We start from the raw sequence: 25,178 nt of genomic DNA on the forward strand, positions 1-25,178 counted from the left end.
TGGGCTTATCACATGCTAAATCGGAACTACTCCCAGCCCAATGTGACCACCGGCGGTAGTTCCGGCTGGAGCACATGCCATTTCCGGAGCTCCGGAAAAAAATATTTTCTCTAGCACAGCACTAACCTGACAGTAATTAGGCATTGCCACACGCTGCTCAGTTACCTGTTGGGTTACTGCGGGAGCCTTTACCACTACCTCAATGGGTGGCAATAAGTGTTCCCCACCTCATGGTCATTTTATGGGGGGCTTTTTAACCGCTGCAGTAAAAAGGGCCCTGGAGTACAGGAAAAAGAGTCCCCAGCACTGCTACAGGGTCCTTTTCCCTGCAGTTTAGTAAAAGGACCCCTTACATCTCTAGCTATTCTCTGGTCATTTGAAGCAGATGCCACTCTCTCTGATGGATTCAATGACATTTTCTGCCACTCCACATCTAACAGTGGAAATATTTATTTATTTAAAATATTTATTACCCACACAATCCAAAAGTACTTGGTGGTGAACACATCAACTTACATAATAAAATATAATAAAAAAAATAAAAGTACATTATATAACAAAACAACAAAAAAAACTTACATATATAAAATACACTCACGGTGTATAGCCCCACCCAGCGCATCCCAAGATACACTGGGCAGGGCTGGGCACTTCCGTTTTGCAGCATTGCAGGAAGAGGAGGGAGGCAGACTACCCTCCCTCCTCCAACCCACAAGGTAGGGGGTAGAGGGCGGATCTCCAGCCCTCCCTGAACCTGGGGGGGGGGATCATCGGGGGGACCTGAGGCTCGCCGGACCTCCAGCCCCCTGTCACTAGCAGATTTGCTGTTGGGGAGAATGGGGGCCTCCAGCCCCCCTGTTGCTGGGGGGGGGGGGGGGTTGGTTAGTCACCCACTAGGCCACCAGGGACTGTTTGTTGAGGGGAGTTAGTGGGGGCTGGAGACCCACCGGATCTCCAGTCCTCCCTGAACCTGGGGGGGGAGGATCGTCGGGGGGACCAGAGGTCTGCTGGACCTCCAGTCCCCTGTCGCTGGCAGGTATGCTGTTGTGGAGAAAGGGGGCCTGCCAGCATGCAAATGCATGCTGGACAAGGTTCACCATTCCTCCCCAATGATCTGCAAACCCTAACGCCACCTCGGAGCTGCCGCAGCCAGCGACCCAATCTTTGGCGCGCTGGCCACTGATCATTGGGGATGAATATATTAGCCCTGTTTAGCATGCTTTTGCATGCTAGTTGCATTCAGAGACCTCGAGCGCATTGTTTCATGTGCTCGAGGGCTCTGATCAAGGGGTGGCAGCAATCGCCGGCACCAGTATGGCGCTAACAGCCTCTAGTGCTGGCGTTTGCTTCTGATCATCCAAGCCTGAGATCCTCAGGCGTGGCTGGAAAGGGGCTTTCCCCAGTCATGGAGGCTCTGAGACTATGCTGAATTTGGTGATGCGGTCATGATTTCTTTTGTAAACAAATGCCTGCTTTGCTTCAGTCTATTCACATAAGTGTGTGTGTGTGTTCTTGCTTTTATACATCGGGATCCATACGATCCTAGAACAGTTGATAAATATGTAATGTTGTAGAAATGATAGAAGAAATCAAATTAACACCTTAAACACCAATAATAAGATTTTTAACATACTTCTTTGTTCTATACTGTTAGCACTGACCATTGGGAAGTAAGGAAGAAAAACATGTCCAGCACATGTGCAGTCATAGGGAGCCCTGCATGGCCAGGGGGAGGAGGCACCAGTGTGGCAGTGGTCCACAGAGAAAGTAGCGATACAATCAAAGGAGATCAGTGTTTTACAGGACCTATACCGATTTCCACCCTACTGTAAGAAACATGCTTCTGTCCTCAAACTTAAACAGAACAGCAGGGGAATCACAAGGGGATGCAGATAATTCAAGGTTTAAAAAAGTTGACACTTGCAAGATAAGGTAAAAACTCTATTTAATTTTATCAGGAAGCCAATGTTTATTTTTCAAGCAAATCCCCTTACCGCCCTTCTGTCCCCATACTCTTCAGCAGGATTATTCTACAAGTCCACTCTTTCAGAAATCAGCAGGTTAGGAAACATTGGGCACCAACTTGGTACAAACACGCTAATGCAAGCTCCGTGCTGGTGTAGGGTTTGCAGCAGTAAGGGTGCCCTTGTTCTGTACGCTGTTTTTTAAGCATCAGAGGAAATTACCTCATTTTGACTACATTTGCATGTAATTTGCATTGATCCAGGGCAAGCTTCTTATTTCCCAGGAGAGGCACCAGCACTAATGGCCTCTAGCGCCCGTGTTTGCTTCTGAGCATTGGCCCCAGTTTAGTAACTTGTGACTTCCATGATCTCTTTCACTGGCAAGCTGCTTCCCTGCTGTGCTTCCACACAGTCCCTTTACATAAGCTGTCTGCTCTTCTCTCTGCTGGGTAGTTTTCAGCACAGTTTCCACCCTCTACAGCCCTGGGACTCTTTGCATGCTCTGATTACCTCCAAGCTGACTTCTTCTCTCCTGCAGCTCTGTGCAAAGCAGCTAAAGTCACTTCTTGGAGACTCTCCTTAACCACAACTCTTCTAGCGTCTTTGGTCCTTCCTTTAATTTACCTCAGCCCTTCCATTAACTTAAATTTCTTCATTTTCCATGGTTCTATATCACAACTCTCTGGAGCTGTTTAGTTCGTCTAGCTTCTGCTCACATTCTCTCTCTCTCTCTCTCTCTCTCTCTCTCTCAGTGGAGGTGGGGGTTCTTCTTGATATCCCAGCTCTGCTCATCCCCAGTGCTTGGGCTTCAGTGGATTTCCAATCTTCCTGCTGTAAGCACGGGACTCCAGGTACTTCTTTCTTCTACTTCATTTTTTTTTCTTTTTTCTGTTGTCATTTCATATTGCAGCACTGTAAGGCCTTCTGGAATATTTTTTTCCTCTATGCTTTAGAGGTACTGATGGACCTTTTCTAGCTTGCTCTGGTTTATATTCAGGCTCTTATTGGCTGCAGAATTCTTTTTTTTTTTTTTTAAAGGACCTTGCCTGGTACCTCGCTGCTCTTCTTGACCCTCTGCTGTAGCTTCCTCTTCTTTAGGTAAATAAAGCTTCTTTTTCTAAGTTTTCATATATTTACACAACCTCAGAGCAGTGGCATACCAAGGGCGGAGTGATGGGTGCAGTCTTCACCAGGTACAGGCAGAAAGGGATGCACTAAGCAATCATATAGCTGTCGTCTCTGCCGGTGCCCTGTCCTCATTAACGTCAACTTTCTGTACCTGGGCACCGGCAGAGCTGACAGCTATATGATTGCTTAGTGTACCCCTTTACTGTTTAGAGGGAGGAAGGCAGCGGCAGCAGCAGGTAGCGGGTGGGAGGGGGCACACCTGGAGGAGAGGATGCTCCACCCTAGGTGACAATCAAGCTAGGTGCGCCACTGCCTCTGAGTACACATATATATGCTTGTTTTTTAAAGCAGGAGTTAATTTGAATAGGGGGGGGGGTTAATATGAGCCTATTTTATAAAAGCAAATGGGTTCTTTTGTGATATCTCGTATAGGCACCCTTTTATGAACTTACCCACTGTTGAGATGTTGTAGCCAAATGCTGTGTGCAGCATTTTATAGTTTTCCTGGTTGCTTTCCATAAAGATTCTTTCAGTTCTTTATTTCTCAGACTATAAATCAAGGGGTTGAGCAGTGGAATTGCAGTTATATACAGTGGGGGAAATAAGTATTTGATCCCTTGCTGATTTTGTAAGTTTGCCCACTGACAAAGACATGAGCAGCCCATAATTGAAGGGTAGGTTATTGGTAACAGTGAGAGATAGCACATCACAAATTAAATCCGGAAAATCACATTGTGGAAAGTATATGAATTTATTTGCATTCTGCAGAGGGAAATAAGTATTTAATCCCTCTGGCAAACAAGACCTAATACTTGGTGGCAAAACCCTTGTTGGCAAGCACAGCGGTCAGACGTCTTCTGTAGTTGATGATGAGGTTTGCACACATGTCAGGAGGAATTTTGGTCCACTCCTCTTTGCAGATCATCTCTAAATCATTAAGAGTTCTGGGCTGTCGCTTGGCAACTCGCAGCTTCAGCTCCCTCCATAAGTTTTCAATGGGATTAAGGTCTGGTGACTGGCTAGGCCACTCCATGACCCTAATGTGCTTCTTCCTGAGCCACTCCTTTGTTGCCTTGGCTGTATGTTTTGGGTCATTGTCGTGCTGGAAGACCCAGCCACGACCCATTTTTAAGGCCCTGGCGGAGGGAAGGAGGTTGTCACTCAGAATTGTACGGTACATGGCCCCATTCATTCTCCCATTGATGCGGTGAAGTAGTCCTGTGCCCTTAGCAGAGAAACACCCCCAAAACATAACATTTCCACCTCCATGCTTGACAGTGGGGACGGTGTTCTTTGGGTCATAGGCAGCATTTCTCTTCCTCCAAACACGGCGAGTTGAGTTCATGCCAAAGAGCTCAATTTTTGTCTCATCTGACCACAGCACCTTCTCCCAATCACTCTCGGCATCATCCAGGTGTTCACTGGCAAACTTCAGACGGGCCGTCACATGTGCCTTCCGGAGCAGGGGGACCTTGCGGGCACTGCAGGATTGCAATCCGTTATGTCGTAATGTGTTACCAATGGTTTTCGTGGTGACAGTGGTCCCAGCTGCCTTGAGATCATTGACAAGTTCCCCCCTTGTAGTTGTAGGCTGATTTCTAACCTTCCTCATGATCAAGGATACCCCACGAGGTGAGATTTTGCGTGGAGCCCCAGATCTTTGTCGATTGACAGTCATTTTGTACTTCTTCCATTTTCTTACTATGGCACCAACAGTTGTCTCCTTCTCGCCCAGCGTCTTACTGATGGTTTTGTAGCCCATTCCAGCCTTGTGCAGGTGTATGATCTTGTCCCTGACATCCTTAGACAGCTCCTTGCTCTTGGCCATTTTGTAGAGGTTAGAGTCTGACTGATTCACTGAGTCTGTGGACAGGTGTCTTTCATACAGGTGACCATTGCCGACAGCTGTCTGTCATGCAGGTAACGAGTTGATTTGGAGCATCTACCTGGTCTGTAGGGGCCAGATCTCTTACTGGTTGGTGGGGGATCAAATACTTATTTCCCTCTGCAGAATGCAAATAAATTCATATACTTTCCACAATGTGATTTTCCGGATTTAATTTGTGATGTGCTATCTCTCACTGTTACCAATAACCTACCCTTCAATTATGGGCTGCTCATGCCTTTGTCAGTGGGCAAACTTACAAAATCAGCAAGGGATCAAATACTTATTTCCCCCACTGTACACTACAGTAAGCAGTTTGTTAAGGTCCATAGAGTAATTGGACTTGGGTCTCATGTACACACCAAAAGAGGTCCCATAATATAACAGAACAACAGTTAGGTGAGAGGAACAGGTAGAATAGGCCTTTTGTCTACCTTTAGCAGAATGAATTTTTAAGATCGCAGAAATAATGTATACATATGATATCACTGTTAATATGAAAGGGGTAAAGCCAAAAATTGGGCCTTCAATATAAGTTATATTTTCAATGACAGAGGTCCCCGAACATGACAGAGCCATCAATACTGTGATGTCACAGAAGAAATGGTTAATTTCATTGGAGCTACAGAAAGATGATTGTGATATTAAAGTAACATGAGGAACTGGATCTTGAAATCCAATCAACCAGGAAACAATGGCTAGAATTATGCAGACTTTCCTGTTCACAATGATAGTGTAACGCAAGGGATTGCAGATGGCAACATAGCGATCATAGGCCATGGCAGTGAGAAGATAGAACTCTGTACTTGTGCAGGCCAGGAACAGATACATCTGCATCATACACTGCATGAAAGAGATGGTCTTATTCTGTGCTATGAGCACTGCTAACAGTTTAGGCACTGTGACAGTCACATAACAGATTTCGAGGAAGGACAAGTTGCTGAGGAAGAAGAACATGGGGCTATGCAGATGGGAATCGGAGCACACTGTGAATATAATAAGAAGGTTCCCTGTCAAAGACATCAGATAAATAATCAAAAACACAAGGAAGAGGAGGAGCTGCATCTCAGGAAACTCAAAGAATCCCAAAATGATGAATTCTGTAACCTTGGTGTAATTCATCTTTTCTATTTCTCCTATTCTGATTAGCTGTGGAATAAAAAGAGACAAAACAGAAAATTAAAACAAATTTATCTAAAGGCTTGACATTATTAAAGGATGCCTATGTTGGAAATCCAAAAGGTTGCCACCACCTCAAAGGATTTTCCTGCATTTAGGTAGAAGCAATGTTTTGTATAGAAAACAAAAACACTACACATACAACTTTATCTGTATTATGAAGAGGCACTTGTTATATGCATAATTTTGCATTTTTAACAGTATGGACATATCTGCAAAAATTAGTACATATGAAGCACAAACTTGTATAGGTCATGCAGGTCTGAAAACATGTCTACGTCCTGTTCCCCATCATGTACCATGTATTTTACAAAGGGATTACTGAAAATGAAGCCTTGTGTAAATTACATGTGTTTCTACCTTCAAAAGAATATGTCCAAAAGGGAAAATGGCAGTGAAAATTACCTGATCAATACACAGCTGGTGATGGCCACAGGTTTTTAAAGCACTGACCATAGTTGGCTAAATTCCGTTGCTGGCTAAATTAGACCTGGAATATTAATGTCAGGCAATGTCTGGACACCAGCATTGAATATCTGGTTATGACTGGACATGTGTTTATGTGGGTTGTAGCTGAATAGTGGCTGGGACCGGGATAATATGGTCTCAGTCCAACAATCCCCTCCCTTGTATTTCTTCATACACTGATTCTGATCTCCAAGCAATTGAATTCCACCATTCAATCAACCTAGGTAAGGTGCACCCCCCCCCCCCCATTTCAATCCCATTATTGGTTCCTATCTCCACCATCCATTCCCTCCTCCCATCTGATCCCCCTCCCCTGATTCAGTGCTGGATTCCACGTTTCAATCCCATCTGAATCCCCCAATTCTAAGGCCTTCCCCTCTGTATCCAAGCCCATGTCCTCCTCCCCCCCCCCCCCCTCCTAGGACATACCAGGTGATCCCTGGTGTCTAGTGAGGCAGACTGAAGTGGTCCCCTTTTCATTACTGTCCCATCACCTCCGGGTTTCAAAGTGGTGGCACAATTTTGCTCTTATGTTGAAGATGGACCCTCTTGCAGTAGTACTGCAAGACTAACACTATGAATCTTTGCCTCTATTTTAAAACCCGGAGCCAATGAGGCAGGATCAGAAAGGTGAACATTTCAGCCCATACTTTTATACACCCAGGGATCACCTCCAGGTAAGTTCTGGGAGATCAGTGGGGTGATGGAAGGGAGATCTGGGCTTGGAGAGAGGAGACTGAGAAGGGGGATCAGAACCATTGGTGGGATCAGAACAGGAGGATTGGATGGGTGGGAATGGAGGAGGAAATGGATAATGGGGATTGGAACTAGTGAGGTTGGAATGGCTACAACTGAACTGCAAGGAACAGATGGGGAGATGAATGGGGGAAATAGAACTGGGGGGTGGAGATCAGAAGCTGAGGAGGGGTTGTGGGTTAGAGCTGAAGTGGTGTTGGTACTGGCGGCAACCCAGAAGTTATGCAGGTGTTTGCATATATTCATTGCTGGCACCTGCATAGCTAGCAATCAAAGATAGTCTAGCCTTTTATGTGGTCCTTGTTCAGGTCCTAAAACTTGTAGCCTCTAAGTCTTATATCCTGACTTATAACCTCGGTACACCAGTTCACACCTGAAGACTCTATCTCTCTGAAAGTCCTTTATTTGAATAACACAATGTTTACTCACAATCAGCTGTAGATTAGAGGTTCTGCCCCAATGGAAAAGAGTCTCCGTGGTACTGAGAACAACATTAGTGTAAACCCCCTGGTAGCAGAGGAAGGTATTACAATGATGGTACCAAATATGTCACAGTGTTTCCCCAAAATGACTCAACACCAACCAGGGAGTTTAACAATAAAAAGAAAATATTTTTTTATTATTTGAATTATATTTAAATGTTAATGAAATTTTACCAACTTGCAAATTTAACATATGTATTTCAATTACAGGTTTGCAACACAAATCAGTTTAGTCTCTAGAAACATTGGGAGCATTTTCAGATAAGTATAAATATTAGTTACATAAATCTTTTAAGTACATTCAATTTTGCAACAAACTAGATTCTTTAAAGTTTCTTTTCTCCTGTCTTTCAGATTTCAGGAAACCTTCAAGGATCTCAACATGTAAGTTTTCCTCTACTCTTTTTTTTTCTTCTTTTAGTTATCTCTCACTTATTGTTCAGGTTCCTTTACTATTTTCTCTTATGTGCACTTTTTAAAATAGTTTCAGTCACTTAGCTGCTCTCTTTGTTTTCTCTCTCTGGCTCTCTTGAACGGTGGGCGCCTTTTCTTTCAGGTGATGATCTCCAGCATCAACTTTCTTCCAGTCTTTTCCTAGTAACATGTTCTCACCAATACAGCTCCCGCCCAACTGCCAGCCTGAGCTGTTTGTCACTCTCCTGAGAGTTCCATCAGCATGTGGAACACTCAGCGCATGCACACAGACTACTCGGTTTCACTGCACTGCTCACTGTCTCTACACCAGATCTAGAAGGAGCCAGGTAATCTTTTAAAATTTAACCTATAGGGTTACATTAGCTCAGAGCTGGTTGAATGGTGTACAATATCTTTTTCAGCAAGATATATTCAAGGTAAAAACTAAGTACTTTAACAGAGGGTGACGCAGGAAAGGGTTTTGTACTGTCTCACAAAATGGAGCCTACCTCAGACTAGAGGGAACAAAAAAGGGCACACTCTGACCCAGTGAGCAGGGGGAAAACCCACCAACGGGAACAGAGCCTGCTAACTAGCAACAGCATAACCAATCATATAACAGTTCTATACAGACAGGCTAGTGAAGTCACATTGCCTGATAACTACACCCCCCACAATGCATCGCTCATGTGGCTCTGCAGTGAGAATGACAGAAAAAGTGTCACACTCACCCCAGAGCCACATTACAATCAGGGAAAGGCTGTCAGAGGATAAACACTCCCCGCCTGGTATCGCTAGATACCACTATTACTATTACCACACTTCATCAAAATTAATAACATGTAAAGTCCATTCTTTGCATTCAGGTTATCCTCCAGCTGTAGGGTCATCTTCTTCAGCATACAGGACCTGAAATGAGAGACAAACAACAACAACACTAAACATAAAAGAGAGAGAGAAAAAGTCTTTGAGTCTCTGGTCTTCCTGGGTAGATGATGACTCGCTGTGCTCATGCCTCTTAATGTGGCACAAGGAGCATGATTTCAGTGATGGGTCTGCAGAAAGTCTTTGCTGTTCCTTGTTTCACAGTTCTGACTTCCACCTTTCTGACTCTTCCATCTTCCCTGAGGATGGTTTTGGTGAACAATGCCAGGGGCCAATCATTGCGTTGAGTCTGGTTGTCCTTGAGTAAGACAATATCACCTTCATGGATGTTGGTCTTACTGGTCTGCCATTTACTGCGGATCTGTAAGGTCAGGAGGTACTCTCGCCTCCAACGGCTCCATAAGGTGTTGGCAAGACTTTGGACGTCTCCATTGCCATTTACACAGATCTTTTTCATCAAAGTCTCCGGGCGGAATTGGTGGTACACCTATCTTTTGTGTTACGAGCGTGGCTGGAGTCAGAATCAAAGGCGACTCTGGATCGGAGGACACTGGAATTAGAGGTCTAGCATTGATAATGGCAGACACCTCTGCCAGGAAAGTAGTCAAAACCTCATGGGTGAGGTGGTTAGTCTCTTTTTCTGATAGCATAGAATCAAGGATGCGACGAGCAAGCCCAATCATGCATTCCCAAACTCCTCCCATATGTGAAGCATGGGGAGGGTTGAATATCCACGTGCAGTGGTGGTTGTTCAGGTACTTTCCGATGGACGAATCGTCAATCTTATCTGAGTTTATTTTCAACTCTTTCCAAGCACTAATGAAGTTGGATCCACAATCAGAACGGATCTGCTTGACTGGACCACGGATTGAGAAGAATCTTCTAAGCGCATTTATGAAGCTCAAAGTGTCCATTGACTCTATCACTTAGATATGGACAGCGCGTATGCTCATGCAAGTGAACATAACAGCCCATCGTTTGCTGTTTGCACTTCCTCCATGGCCCGAAGATGTCTATCCCCACATAGGTAAATGATGGGTCAACGCTCAGCCTTTCAGGTGGCCTTTCAGGTGGCAAGTGATGTTTGCCCCGCAGATTATGGCACTTTACGCAGGAAGCAAAACACTCCTTGGAATCACTGTGGATTGAAATTCCATGTGCAAAGGGGAAAAGGATAGTGATAGGAGTGTACTACCGTCCGCCTGGCCAGGACGAACAGACGGATGCGGAAATGTTAAAGGAAATCAGGGACGCAAACAAACTGGGCAACACAATAATAATGGGGGATTTCAATTACCCGCATATAGACTGGGGTAATGTAACATCTGTACACGCAAGGGACATAAGATTTCTTGATGAAATCAAGGACAGCTTCATGGAACAGCTAGTTCAGGAGCCGACAAGAGAAGGAAAAATACTAGACTTAGTCCTTAGTGGTGCTCATGATCTAGTGCAGGGGGTAACGATACGAGGGCCGCTTGATAACAGTGATCATAATATGATCGGTTTTGATATTGGCATTGAAGGAAGTGAAACTAGGAAATCAAGTACGCTAGCGTTTAACTATAGAAAAGGTGATTACGACAAAATGAGAAAAATGGTGAAAAAAAGACTGAAAGGAGCAGCTCGCAGAGTAAAAAACTTGCATCAGGCGTGGATGCTGTTTAAAAACGCCATCCTGGAGGTTCAGGACAAATATATTCCACGTATTAGAAAAAATGGAAAAAAGACTAAACGTCAGCCGGCGTGGCTAAACAGTAAGATAAAGGAAATCATTAGAGCCAAAAAACAATCCTTCAGAAAGTGGAGAAGAGAACCAACTGAAAGTAACAGGATAGATCATAAGGAATGCCAAGCCAAATGCAAAGCGGAGATAAGGAGGGCAAAAAAGGACTTTGAGAAGAAATTAGCGTTGGAAGCAAAAATACATAGTAAAAACTTTTTTAGATACATTAAAAGCAGGAAACCGGCCAAAGAGTCGGTTGGGCCGCTGGACGAAAATGGTGTTAAAGGGGCGATCAAGGAGGACAAAGCCGTAGCGGAGAAATTAAACGAATTCTTTGCTTCGGTCTTCACCGAGGAGGATTTGGGGGGGACACCGGTGCCGGAAAGAATATTTGAAGCGGGGGAATCGGAGAAACTAAACAAATTCTCTGTAACCTTGGAGGATGTAATGGGTCAGTTCAGCAAGCTGAAGAGTAGTAAATCACCGGGACCTGATGGTATTCATCCCAGAGTATTAATAGAACTAAAAAATGAACTTGCGGAGCTACTGTTAGAAATATGCAATCTGTCCCTAAAATCGAGTGTAATACCGGAAGACTGGAGGGTAGCCAATGTTACTCCGATTTTTAAGAAGGGTTCCAGAGGAGATCCGGGAAATTATAGACCGGTGAGTCTGACGTCGGTGCCGGGCAAGATGGTGGAGGCTATTATTAAGAATAAAATTGCAGAGCATATACAAAAACATGGACTGATGAGACAAAGTCAGCACGGATTTAGTGAAGGGAAGTCTTGCCTCACCAATCTAATGCATTTTTTTGAGGGGGTAAGCAAACATGTGGACAATGGGGAGCCGGTTGATATTGTATATCTGGATTTTCAGAAGGCGTTTGACAAAGTGCCGCACGAAAGACTCCTGAAGAAATTGCAGAGTCATGGAATCGGAGGTAGGGTATTATTATGGATTAAGAACTGGTTGAAAGATAGGAAGCAGAGAGTAGGATTGCGTGGCCAGTATTCTCAGTGGAGGAGGGTAGTTAGTGGGGTCCCGCAGGGGTCTGTGCTGGGTCCGTTGCTTTTTAATGTATTTATAAATGACCTAGAGATGGGAATAACTAGTGAGGTAATTAAATTCGCCGATGACACAAAATTATTCAGGGTCGTCAAGTCGCAGGAGGAATGTGAACGATTACAGGAGGACCTTGCGAGACTGGGAGAATGGGCGTGCAAGTGGCAGATGAAGTTCAATGTTGACAAGTGCAAAGTGATGCATGTGGGTAAGAGGAACCCGAATTATAGCTACGTCTTGCAAGGTTCCGCGTTAGGAGTTACGGATCAAGAAAGGGATCTGGGTGTCGTCGTCGATGATACGCTGAAACCTTCTGCTCAGTGTGCTGCTGCGGCTAGGAAAGCGAATAGAATGTTGGGTGTTATTAAGAAGGGTATGGAGTCCAGGTGTGCGGATGTTATAATGCCGTTGTATCGCTCCATGGTGCGACCGCACCTGGAGTATTGTGTTCAGTACTGGTCTCCGTATCTCAAAAAGATATAGTAGAATTGGAAAAGGTACAGCGAAGGGCGACGAAAATGATAGTGGGGATGGGACGACTTTCCTATGAAGAGAGGCTGAGAAGGCTAGGGCTTTTCAGCTTGGAGAAGAGACGGCTGAGGGGAGATATGATAGAAGTGTATAAATAATGAGTGGAATGGATCGGGTGGATGTGAAGCGACTGTTCACGCTATCCAAAAATACTAGGACTAGAGGGCATGAGTTGAAGCTACAGTGTGGTAAATTTAAAACGAATCGGAGAAAATTTTTCTTCACCCAACGTGTAATTAGACTCTGGAATTCATTGCCGGAGAACGTGGTACGGGCGGTTAGCTTGACGGAGTTTAAAAAGGGGTTAGATAGATTCCTAAAGGACAAGTCCATAGACCGCTATTAAATGGACTGGAAAAATTCCTCATTTTTAGGTACAACTTGTCTGGAATGTTTTTACGTTTGGGGAGCGTGCCAGGTGCCCTTGACCTGGATTGGCCACTGTCGGTGACAGGATGCTGGGCTAGATGGACCTTTGGTCTTTCCCAGTATGGCACTACTTATGTACTTATGTACGCATTTGTGGATGGTTGCAGTGACACAATGCTTTGCTCCAACGATCCACACACCTGCGGCCCTGATTGCTCCTTCGGTAAAGTGTCAACCTTGATGCTTAACTTGCTCATGGTAGTGGCGTACGATCAGGGTGGATACTAGATGTCGACCTGGGATAATCAGGGGGTTCTTTTCGCTCTTGTCTATTTTGGAATGGGTAAGATGGCCGCCTACTCTTAGCAAACCATCCTCATCCTTGTAGGGGTTTAGCTTCCAAAGGGGACTATTTTTCGGGATGCTCTTCACTTTACTGATGCACTGAAACTCTGTAGCATATGCTTCCCACTGCACACAATACAGGACTATCTTCTCTGCTTGAACAAACTCTTCTACTACTAAGGGCTTGGTGCAAAGGTGACACCTGTTTACATAGGCGGTCGGTGGCCCAATTGTTTGGGGAGGCTAAAGGGGGCAGGGTTAGTGGTGGGGCCAGGGGCAGAACTTACCTCCATAATTGTCTGACAACACACAGAAAAAAAATAAGTAAAAATAAAATAGTCACAATTAATACCTTTTATTAAATTTAGATATTAGATATGTATCATGTCAAAGAATAAAGTGGTTGCTCAAAGCATATGCCAACCACAATCGCTCAACTGCAAAACACTATGCACAACTTTGTGCAAAAACACACTCAGAACCTTACTGTACCATAAATATTACACTGGGCAGACCCTAATACACCAATATATCACCCATACGGAAAATGCAGACCGTCAACAATATGAAACAAGGGATCATAATATCATAATTCTCATGAAGAGCCACAAAACACCCTTTTAGGGTGGATAGTGTTCACAATGAGCTCCTTTTAGTAACGATCATAAGTAGATCCTTCAAGAGGTAGTGTGTCATGTTTTAGGCTCTACACCCTTTCTGATGTTTTGGTGCCACCTCAGTAAGGCCAACACACAATTCCTCCACTGCAAAACACTACACAAACTTGTGCAAAAACACACTCATAACCTTACCAAACCATAACAGCACTAATTCCAAGGACAGGACAAGCTACAACCTTATGCGTGGAAAGGCAGCACTATAATTACACCGGACTCTAAAACACCAGTACACAACCTAGTGAAACAAAACAAAACAAAACTAAAAGGGCTGCAAATACTACACACTAGCAGAATTCTGCATCTTGATCACACATGAAAAACACATGACACAACAGATATGAAGGCAAAATACTGAACTGGAAAGTTACCTCAAGAAGTCAGACTCAGCATGCAGCAATACTAGAAAAATTGAAACTTACATGCAAAATATCACAGATACACATTTCCAAAAGCTGACATATTCCAATTAATAAATTCTGAATAAAATACTTTTTTCTACCTTTGTTGTCTGAACATTTAGTTATTCTATTCGCTTTGGTTCCAGCGTCTTCTGTTTTATGCAGTGTTTTCTTTCCATTTGATATTTTTTCTCTCACCATATCCACCATCCTCTTGTGTCCTTATGTGTCCTGTCTACCACTTGTAGCCCTGTCCCTATCCTTCCTCCAGTTTCAGCATCTGCCCTTAAAATGTTCCGATTCAGCCCTTAAATTCAGCAGTTTCCCATCTATGTCTTTGTCTTGCCTTGGCATGCATTTCCCTCTCTTTTTCCCTATCCCCTGCTGTGATCAGTATTGCCCCTCTGCAGGGCCGCCGAGAGGGGGGGACAGGGGGGACAAAATTCCCCGGGCCCGGACCTCCAGGGGGGCCCGGCGCCGTGCCAACTCCGTGGGTGGTACAGACAGACGCTCCCTCCCTCCCAGGGCCCGCCCGCCGTCCCTCCCTCCAAATTTCAAAGGCTATTTCCTACCTTGTCCTCATCGGGGTTGGTTACGGCAACAGCTGCCTGCACGCAGTGAAAAGTGTGCAGGCTCACGCTTCAGCCTTCCCTTGTTGTCTGTCTCTCAGCTCAAGGGGGGGACCAGAGCTGAGAGACAGACAACAAGGGAAGGCTGAAGCGCGAGCCTGCACGCTTTTCACTGCTTGCAGGCAGCTGTCGCCGTAACCAACCCTGACAAGGACGAGGTAGGAGATAGCTTTTGAAATTCGGAGGGAGGGAGGGAGGCCTTGGAATTCGGACGGCGGGAGGGAGGGGGGCCTTGGAATTCGGACGGAGGAAGGGAGGGAGGGGGGCCTTGGAATTTGGACAGAGGGGAGGGGTGGAGGGGGGAGAGGCAGTGACCTCGGGGGGGGGGCCCAGGGGCGGCCCCAGTCTCTCGGTGGCCCTGCCCCTCTGTGTCACTAATCCCCCCCCCCCCCGTCCAGTGGTGCACTTTTATGTTCTTACCCCTTTCCCTTCATATTTCACATCTCTTGTTTCCCTGTCACTCCCCTCTCTCTTCCCTTCTTCCCCCACCCTGGGGCCAGGATGTCTCTCTCTTTCATCCCCCTCCCCTCCCCCACAGTTCAGTATGTCTCCCTCCTAGGTCTCCAGGGTCTTTCCCCCCCCCTTCTTTACCTAGTCAGTCAATCAGTCTTTCCCTTGCCCCCCACCCTCCAAGCTGATCCCGCATCTATGTATCCCTCTCGGCCTCTCCCTCTCCCTCCAGCACCTCTTCCTGTCTGTCTCTCCCTCTTACAATAAAGGATCCTGTAACTATTGTGCACAAACAAATCCCTTCATTCTCAAGAAAGCTAAAACAGCCACACATCCGCTTCTGTCCTTCCTAACCTAGAAGAACTTTTCCTGTGAGAAGCAGAGTTGCTGTATACCTAAAAACAAAAGCCCTTCTCAGGTCTCAGAGAACAGCCTGGTGCAGCTGTGCCATGCCATTGGGTAAACTGTAAATCCCTTGTATTTCATTTCAAGGAGAGATGCAACAGCATTGAAAGACATAAGAAACCGTACAAGAATTAAAGAAACCCCTCTAGACACCTCCCTTCCCCCCCCCCCCCCCCCCCCCACACGTTCCTTTAGAAAACAACTTCTGAAAACAACTATTTCTCTTTCAATAGTCTTTTGCATTGTAAACTAAAGTTTGAAGGAGATTGATATTCAAATTGTGGGCAGTCAGAGCAGAGCTCTCAGTCTGTGGCTAGGTAGCCACTTTTCAAGCTTCTAGTATAGTTTCAAAACCACTTAAAATAAATTCTGCTCATGCCACCGGAAAATCTCTCACGTCCAAGTTGATACCAGCAAATCCCAGCTCACACGCTTCCTGCTGATCTGGCACCTCGGAATAATGCGTGCCTTAGCTAAAAGATATTCCTGCATGACAACGAGAAAAGAGAGGAGAACCCCTTCCTCTCAGTCTGTGCACGGAGCCATAGAGCTCTGCACGGCATCGCTGACAGCTCTTCTGGTCCCACCCTCTATGATGCAACATGGGCAGGAACCGGCAATCTGTCAGTGACGTGCAGAGCTCTATGGCCCCCCACACAGTCTGTTTATTGATGGCCACTGAATCGGAGAGCAGAGAGTCTCAGGCAAAAAGGCAGCGGGGAGGGGAAGCTCCAGTTAATACCTGCTGTCGCCAGATTGGGAAGCGCTCCAAAAGAACTTGCATTTGGGCTGGGGAGGCCTCCCCAAGCCTCTTACATGGGGCGCCTATGCCTGTTTACTCTACTATCAGGTCTTTGCTGGAAAGAACATGTGATGTGGATAAGATTGGCTATGGCTTTTTTCAGTGTCACCCATCGTGAAAATCGCTTAAAGCGGTGAGCCCTCAGGTTATCATTAGTTGAAATACTTGTGGCAAGGGTAATTACAACTGAGCGAACTTCATCATTATCTTCAGGGTTCACTAGTTCAAAGGAGTTTGCTGTAGTTAGAGGGTCGCTTATTGGTTCTGTGATAAAAGTCGGCCCTGTTAACCATGTTGTTTGTGCTAGGTGTGCTGCTGAGACAACTCTTGTGGCATGGTCTGCTGAGTTCTGGTCAGAAGACACATAGTGCCATTGGTCAGGTCTGGTAGATCTTCGGATGCGTTCTACTCGGTTACTCACGTATACATAGAATCTTCTACTCTGGTTATATATATATACATTATATCCAAATAGGGGATACACTGCAATTCCCAGAGCCAAACTCACAATCTATTTCAAAAAAGCTCCAGTATTAATTCAAAAAACTTTTAATTGTTCTATTATATTAAAACATATCTCTCTAATCTTTATCTCTAACTTCTTACCCTGCGCTGCACTAAACTAAACTCCTGATGCGGCGTTATGAGGTCCAAGCCTGAGGGAGCCTTTAACCGGCATGTAGCCGAATAGAGATATAATGGTGGTTCCTCCTGAGGAAGATCTAGTGAAATGCGGATCAGCATTGGGGAACCGGTATACACTGAAAACATCAGAAGTTGAATAAGGAGTTTTTCACTGGCTTCTTAAATTCCTGTATAATGCTGCACAAGTGGGATGTGTGAGCATGAACGGCCGATGAAGTGTTCTTGCTTGAACTGAACAGCGGCACATTTGGGACAAACACAACTGACTGATTACAACACAGTGGTCACGCGGAAAGCGTGGCGTTAATCACTGTTTTATAGAGACTAAGTATTATGATATCAACTAAGATTGTTGTGTGATTGTAAAGTGCATATAATTCCATATGAATGCCGTTTTTATTGTCATTGTAGATATTGTTTAGTGCAGCGCGGGGTAAGAAGTTAGAGATAAAGATTAGAGAGATATGTTTTAATATAATAGAACAATTAAAAGTTTTTTGAATTAATACTGGAGCTTTTTTGAAATATATATATATACAGCCAAGTACAAGCTTGCTATCTGTGTAGAACTTAACTGTCCATTTCCACTGTCCATTTCCACAACCAGTTTGGCTATTTCTACTGCCAGGACTGCTCCACATAGTTCTAGGTGTGGCACAGTCTGACTAGGTTGCGGGGCTAACTTGACTTTGCCGAAGATGAATCCCATATGGACACTGCTGCAGGCATCTTTGATTTTAAGGTATGACACCGCAGCTATGGCTTTTTCTGAGGCATCACAGAAGACGCAAACCTCCTTGTGGCAAGCATTCATGAGGGACATGGAGGCATATGTCCGTGGGATGTGAAGTTCTTCAAGTGTCTTGCATCTTTTCTTGTGGTAGTAGAGCATCCCATTCATTTGAGCTCGAAGAAAGTTCATGAAGCAGTGTTTTCCCTTGGATGGTGACTGGTGCCACAAATCCTAGTTGGTCATAGAGGCAATTATTCACTGTAGACAAGATCCCTCATCGGGTGTACAGTTTCTCTTGCATACAGACCCGGAAAGTGAAGGTGTCTGTCTTCAGGTCCCAATTCAGGCCAAGGCTGCATTGTAGTGGGGGTGTATCCATTCCTAAGTCTAGATCTTTCAAGTTTGTGGCGTGATCTACTGCAGGAAACGCTTTCATTACATTGGCGCTGTTGGATGCAATTTTGTGGAGCCTCAAATTAGCTTCCGCTAACATCATCTGCGTCCTTTTCAGCAGGTCAATGGCTTCTGTTTCAGTAGGCAAGGACTTCAACCCATCATCCACATAGAAGTCTCTCTCTACAAACTGTCTGGCATCAGCCCCGTGTTCTTTCTCTCCTTCTCTTGCAGTTTGTGTAAGGCCTTAGGTGGCCACTGCTGGTGATGGGCACACCTCCGTTGATGTCATCATCGTGGAACCACAGAAACCTTAAATAATTTCTGTGATCTTCGTGAACAGTGAAGCAGTAGAACATTTGCTGAATGTCAGCCGTCAAAGCAATGGGTTCTTTTCTGAAGTAGATTAAGATCCCTAGTAGGCTGTTGATTAGGTTGGGCCCAGTGAGCAGCACATTGTTCAGTGAGATCCCTTGGAACTGAGCGCTACAGTCAAACATGATTTGGATTTGCTGTGGCTTCTGAGGGTGGTATACCCCAAAGATAGGTAGGTACCAGCACTCTTTGTTCTCTTTCAATAGTGGGGCCAGCTCTGCGTGACCATTGATGAGCATGTTCTGCATGAAGGTTATGAAATGCTGCCTCATCTCTGGTTTTTGCCTCAAGGTTTTCCTCAATGAGACAAGTCGGGAGAGAGCATAGCTTCTGTTGCTTGGGAGTCGAAACCGGGGCTTACGGAATGGGAGGGATGCTACCCAGCTGTTTGACTCATCTTTTCTGAGTTTTTTGTTCATAATGTTCAAGAATTCTTTATCTTCTATGGAGAAAGCAAGTTTGTCATCATCTTTGGTGGTCTGGAACACTGAGCTTCCTAGATGTTCATCTAAATTTGCTGCAGAGATGGTTTTATAAAGTGTTGAGACAACAGATCCAAGATGGCGACCGAGTAGGACGCAGGAGTGGAACGCTCCTCCTCAGAATAAAATTCAAACTTACTTTTTCCTATTGCGAGCATGCCGAAGAGAAAGGGTAAGCTGAAGGGACCTCCCCTCCCCAGGCTGGAACCCTCCTCTTCGCGACAGACTTCCATTTCAGCATTTTTGGTTTCCACACCATCGGGCAAATCCGTGACCGAGGCGGGAAACAGCCCCGGTCTGGAGAGCGATTTTTCGCTTAGTCCATTGGGACTGGCTACCCCTCCACCGCCACGCCTAGACGGAGTCGGAGTACCAAGCGCAGGAGAGAGCGACTCAAAGGGGAGGCAGACCCCGTTGCAGGAAGTGGCGTCAGCAGGGTATTCGGTGGAAGGGAAACGCTTGCCTACCATAGCAGGAGAAGAATTATCAACCGAGGGGATCCGGATAGCTGACACCGGGGAGGAAGCCTTACTCTCCACCATGGTCTTACAACCTCTGGTGAAGCCTCCAGAAATAACTTTGGACTCTATATGGGCTGCTCTTGAAGTACTGCACAAGATAAGTACTACATTTATCACTGTCTCACTGAATAATGTGAAGCAAATTAAAGGTTTGAAAGAAAATTCAGCTACTGTTTCTACTGAGCAAAAATCTTTAGAAGAGGGCTTAGTTAAAGTGAAGGAACAACAAGTACAAATGGCCGGGGATCGACTAATGATATACAGGAAGATTGAAAACCTGGAGAATTCATCCAGGAATTTAAACCTCCGTATATTAAATTTTCCTTTAACAAATTATACTTCGCCTAGAGAGATGTTTAACAAATTTCTTAAAGAGATTTTTAAGTATCCAGAGCAATCTCTTCCACCATTGCAAAAAATATTCTATATTGGAGATAAGAAAGTACACCAGAATTCTTTACAAAGAACTCCTATCCAACAAGAAGCTCCAGCAGAAACACTGGATTTAACAGGTTTCCTTGAACAATCTAATGAAGAAATCAAAGCAAGAGCAACTGCAATAGTTACCTTTGTATTTTTGCAGGATAAAGACTCCTTGCTTCGATTATACTTTAAAAATATACAACCTGAATTTTTGGGTGCCAAAGGTTTGATTTTTCCGGATATTTCTCGCTGGACACAGCAACGAAGGAAGAAATTTCTGGACTTAAAACAGAGAACCAATGTGGCTTAATGTTTCCTTCCAACTGAGGTTCCCTTGTAAATGTATGATTCATTTCAAAAACACTAGATACATTTTCTATGAGCCAGAACAATTATGTAAATTTTTAGAATTGCAAGACAACAAGGATGCAGTCAATTAGATAGATATTAGCTGGTATTGTTAAAATAGGAAAACCACCTACTCCATTATTATTGTTTGTATTTTTTATTTAATAAGCCAGCTTCCTTTGGTAAATAACCTTGGAGTTCTCCTATATTGTGGACTATAATACCAACTTAATTTTCACTAACATATATATTGATATCTTTGTTTTCACAGTTCTACATAGTTATATTGTTAATTTAAAGTTGGTGTATCTTTCAAAGATTTGTAATCTTTGTATATAATGAAAATCAATAAAGAAAATTAAATAAAAAAAAGTGTTGAGACAATGCTCCGCTCTTTGTAAACAGGAGACTCTTTGGTAGTTAGGTGGTTGTTACATGATTCAAATATTGAAGTGTGCCCGTTTTCTAAGACCTTAGTGAACAGCATGTTGACATTTGCCCTTCTCGATTGGTTGAGGCAGACTTTGTCCACAATTGTCCAATCCAGGTCTAGACGCTGTGCATAAGGAGCACCACGTGGACCTTTGCACGATTCATGGATCTCCAGGAGTTCTGGTGCGTCTTGGCCCAGCAATAGTAAGATCTCAGCATCTGGATCCAAACGTGCAAGTTGATTGGCTATGGGCCTCAGATGGGGGTGGTTCCAAGCAACCTCTGGTGTAGGAATCTCATCCTTATCATCTGGAATCTGGTCACATTCAATTATTGCAGATAATCGTGACTTGGTGCTTCCATTCATTGCGCCAATCACAAAGCCACTTGCTACTCTCCACGACATTTGTGCAACTCCTGCACAAGTTTTGATGTTATATGAGGAGTAGTCTTGCTGGATCTCAAACAGTTCGTAAAACTCTGACCTTGCAAGGGATCGGTTGCTCTGCTCATCTATGATGATGTACATTTTGATTGCCTTCTCCAGCTGCCCTTCAGGATACACTTTGACCAGGCATATCTTGGTGCAGGATCTACCTTCACGGCGTTTCCCACATACTCTTGTGCATTTCAGAATGACTTGGAGTGTTGGTGTACTTCCCTCTTCCTTCTCCCCGCCATGATTCATCTTGGGATTGGGACGCGGCTTTGCCCCTTCTGGGTGTAGGGCATAGACGTGATGGTCGCTACCGCACTCTGTGCACTGGACAGGTACTCTGCAGTCTCTGGCGAGATGGTCTGAGGAAGAACAGCACGTGTAACAGAATCTATACCTTTTTAGTAATTCTTTACGCTCCCTCAAAGGTTTCCCTATGAACCCTTGGCACTTTCTGAGAGGGTGAGGGGCTCTGTGTATAGGGCACTGTTCTTTGGGTTCCCCTACATTCTCTGTGGTGGAAGAAGAGTCAGTCAGTGTAGACACTGAGGCTGACACTTCTGTCTTATGTACAGATAAAGGTTTTTTGTACAGTTTAGCTGGTTTCCCTTCCAGAAACTGGCTTGATTCAGGTGGCTCAACCATGAACCAAGGATCATTTCTTCTTTTAGCTATGTCTCTAATGAGCCTTGAGAAGACGTTAAAAGGAGGATATTTCCCTTAATTTTCTTGCTTGTATTGAGTGCCAACTACTGACCACTTCTCCCTTATGTCGTGTGGTAGCTTTACTAAGATGCTCTCGGTGCCCCAAGGTGTGTCTAACTGGCTGAGGTTTGGAAAACTGTTCTTGGCCTTGACTGCTTCCAGCTTGTGAAAGAGGTTTCCCAGCTCTTGCAGCTTGTAGTTGTCTTTGCCTGATACCATTGGGAATCTATCCAGCCTGTTGAACAGTGAATTTTCTATGGCTTCTGGGCTGCTGTAGTATTCTTTGAGTCTTTCCCACATCTCTTTTAACCCCTTTGAAGGGTCATTCAAATATGAATGCTTCAACTCCTCTACTCGTACGGCTGTTTCTTTCCCCAGCCATGTAGCATCATGTTCATCTCTTGTTTGGGAGTAAGCCTCATGCCCTTGATGGCGTCCTTGAAGTCTGATTTCTATACCCTGTAACGCTCAGGCCGGCCATTGAACTGAGTAAGCCCTGAGCCCAGGTCCTTGCGCGCTAGATACCTTACTAGGTCGTCTCTTGTTGAGGTTTCAGGTTGAGCAGTTGAAGCCACTGTGGGCTGGCTGGCCTTGACTTCTGAGGGGATAGACGTGGAATACGACCACCCTGCTGATTCTTGCTTGCATGAAGAATGAATAGCAGGTGTTCCTATGGGAGATGGTGACTCAAATTCTCCTTGCCTCCGGTTACCATGTGGCTCTGCAGCTTGTGGCTGCAGTGAGGCATCTACTTTGTTAACCACTCTCAGGACATGAGCTGTAGATAGTGCGTCAGAGCGTGTAAGAGCATGTAAGTGGGTGGGAAGAAAGCTGGCTATCATGCCATGTTGTACCTTGAGCTTTCTTTCCTCAGGTGGTATTCCCACCGATAAAGATGGTATTGACTCCTCAGCATCTGAGGACTCCCATGAATCCAATTGTTTCATTGCCCTGGTAAATTGTGGAGAGTGTGTCAACATATAATCATTGGTTCTGAGGGCAGGATCTTCGGAGACAAAGTAGCCAAGTCGTTTGTTTTATCATTCTACCCCAAAGCATCTTCAAAGACATTAGCCTTTGCTTCAAGCTCCACAATTTCCTTGTCTTGCTGAGCACCTCTATCATGATGTCCAATTCAGCCTTTTTACGTGCTGCCTCAGCTTCCATTTCAGCTTTTGCATGTGCTGCCTCAGCTTCTCTTTCAGCATTTGCACGTGCTGTCTGAGCTTCCAACCCGGCCCTTTGTAACTTCAGGGCAGTTTCTTTCTCACTATGGCGATGGCAAGCCTTGGCCATTTCCACCACGGCCCGTGCCTGCAGGACTGCTGAGCTCGCTGCCAATTGGCTGTAGTAGTTTGTTGCACTTGATCTGGAGGATCTTGAGCTTTTGAACGTATGGTTAGACGAGTGAGAGCATAGGGAGATACTGTCTTGTGGATCTACAATTACAGTCTCTAACTTCTTTACAGCCTCAGCCACTTCCGCTTTATGCTTTTGATCTGTGGCCTCTTGGAGTTCTTTTTCTACAAGACTCTGCTCAGTATTTGTCTCATCTAAGAACTGGCAATGCTCTGCTGACTTTTGCTGGTAGCTTGCATAATTGGTCTCTATTGATGACAGACAAGCGCCCATGTCTGCCCCTGCCTTTGAAGCACTAAATATGTTTTCTTCAACTTCTCACCAGAGCCTGCTTAGCTTCTCTGAATACTTCTCTTGTGTTGCTTGATAACTTTCTAGGAATTTCTGGGTTAATTTGCAAGTTCTTTTACTCTTGACTCTTTGTTGGGACTGGTGTCTACTGAATCTGCCTTGCCCTCTAGCTGCTCCTGCATATCTGGTACAGGGAATACTTTATCTTTCTCAGTCAGAGTGGACCTGGGACTCACCCCGGAGAAGGTTGTAAATGATATGCAGATGAGCTGCAAGTCCTCCACAGCACTTCTCAGTTCCTCACTCTGACATCCTCCTTCAACCTCCAGCTGAGCTCCACCACCCCTACTCACCAAACTGGCCATTGTCTTGACCTCGTCCTCTCCTCTACCTGCTCACCCTCCAATTTCTGCACCTCTGCTCTTCCTCTCTCAGATCATCACCTGATCACCTTCACACTTCATCACCCTCCCCCTCAGTCCTTCCCAACACTAACCACTACTTTAAGGAATCTCCAGGCTGTTGACTCTCCCACCTTATCCTCTAGTATCTCTAATCTCCTCCCGTCCATCATGTCCTCTGAGTCTGTCGACAAGGCTGTCTCTACTTACAATGCCACTCTCTCCTCTGCTCTGGACACCCTTGCACCATCCATCTCCCGTCCCACAAGGCATACTAATCCCCAGCCCTGGCTGACCCCTTGCATCCGATACCTTCGCTCCTGTGCCCAATCTGCTGAACGCCTCTGGAGGAAATCCCGCACCCATAGTGACTTCATTCATTACAAATTCATGCTATCCTCCTTCCAGTCCTCCCTATTCCTTGCCAAACAGGACTATTACACCCAATTTATTTTTTATTTTTTGTTACATTTGTACCCCACGCTTTCCCACTCATGGCAGGCTCAATGCGGCTTACATGGGGTAATGGAGGGTTAAGTGACTTGCTCAGAGTCACAAGGAGCTGCCTTTGCCCGAAGTGGGAATCGAACTCAGTTCCTCAGTTCCCCAGGACCAAAGTCCACCACCCTAACCACTAGGCCACTCCTCCATTCCCATTAGAATTGACTAACTCTCTCGGCTCCAACCCTCGTCGTCTCTTCACCAACCTTAACTCCCTCCTCAAAGTGCCCTCCGCTCCCACCCCCCTCACTCTCTCCTCAATCACTGGCTGACTACTTCTGCGACAAGGTGCAGAAGATCAACCTCAAATTCACTACCAAGCCACCTCTTCCTCTTCACCCTTTAACCCACTCCCTCAACCAACCAACCCAGGCCTCCTTCTCCTCTTCTCCTGATATCACCGAAGAGGAAAACGCCCACCTTCTTTCCTCCTCAAAATGCACCACCTGTTCCTCTGATCCCATCCCCACTAACTTACTAAACACCATCTCTCCTACTGTCACCCCCCATCTGTCATATCCTTAACCTCTCTCTCTCCACTGCAACTGTCCCTGACTCCTTCAAGCATGCTG

At 45.2% G+C, this 25,178-nt stretch overlaps 1 protein-coding gene across 1 annotated transcript in view; it reads right to left on the minus strand.

The window, feature by feature from the left end:
- LOC115475046 (olfactory receptor 5V1-like) overlaps positions 1 to 6,612 on the minus strand; it is a 36,108-nt gene extending 29,496 nt beyond the window's left edge. Inside the window, exons 1-2 of the mRNA XM_030210783.1 lie at positions 6,562 to 6,612; positions 5,563 to 6,126 (exon numbers count right to left, since the gene is read on the minus strand). Of these exons, the coding sequence (XP_030066643.1) occupies positions 5,563 to 6,126; positions 6,562 to 6,612 (615 nt within the window). The remainder of the gene's footprint in view (positions 1 to 5,562; positions 6,127 to 6,561) is intronic.
- Between the last annotated feature and the right edge of the window lie 18,566 nt (positions 6,613 to 25,178).

This window comes from Microcaecilia unicolor, chromosome 7 (genome assembly GCF_901765095.1).
Source record: "Microcaecilia unicolor chromosome 7, aMicUni1.1, whole genome shotgun sequence".
NCBI lineage: Eukaryota > Metazoa > Chordata > Amphibia > Gymnophiona > Siphonopidae > Microcaecilia > Microcaecilia unicolor.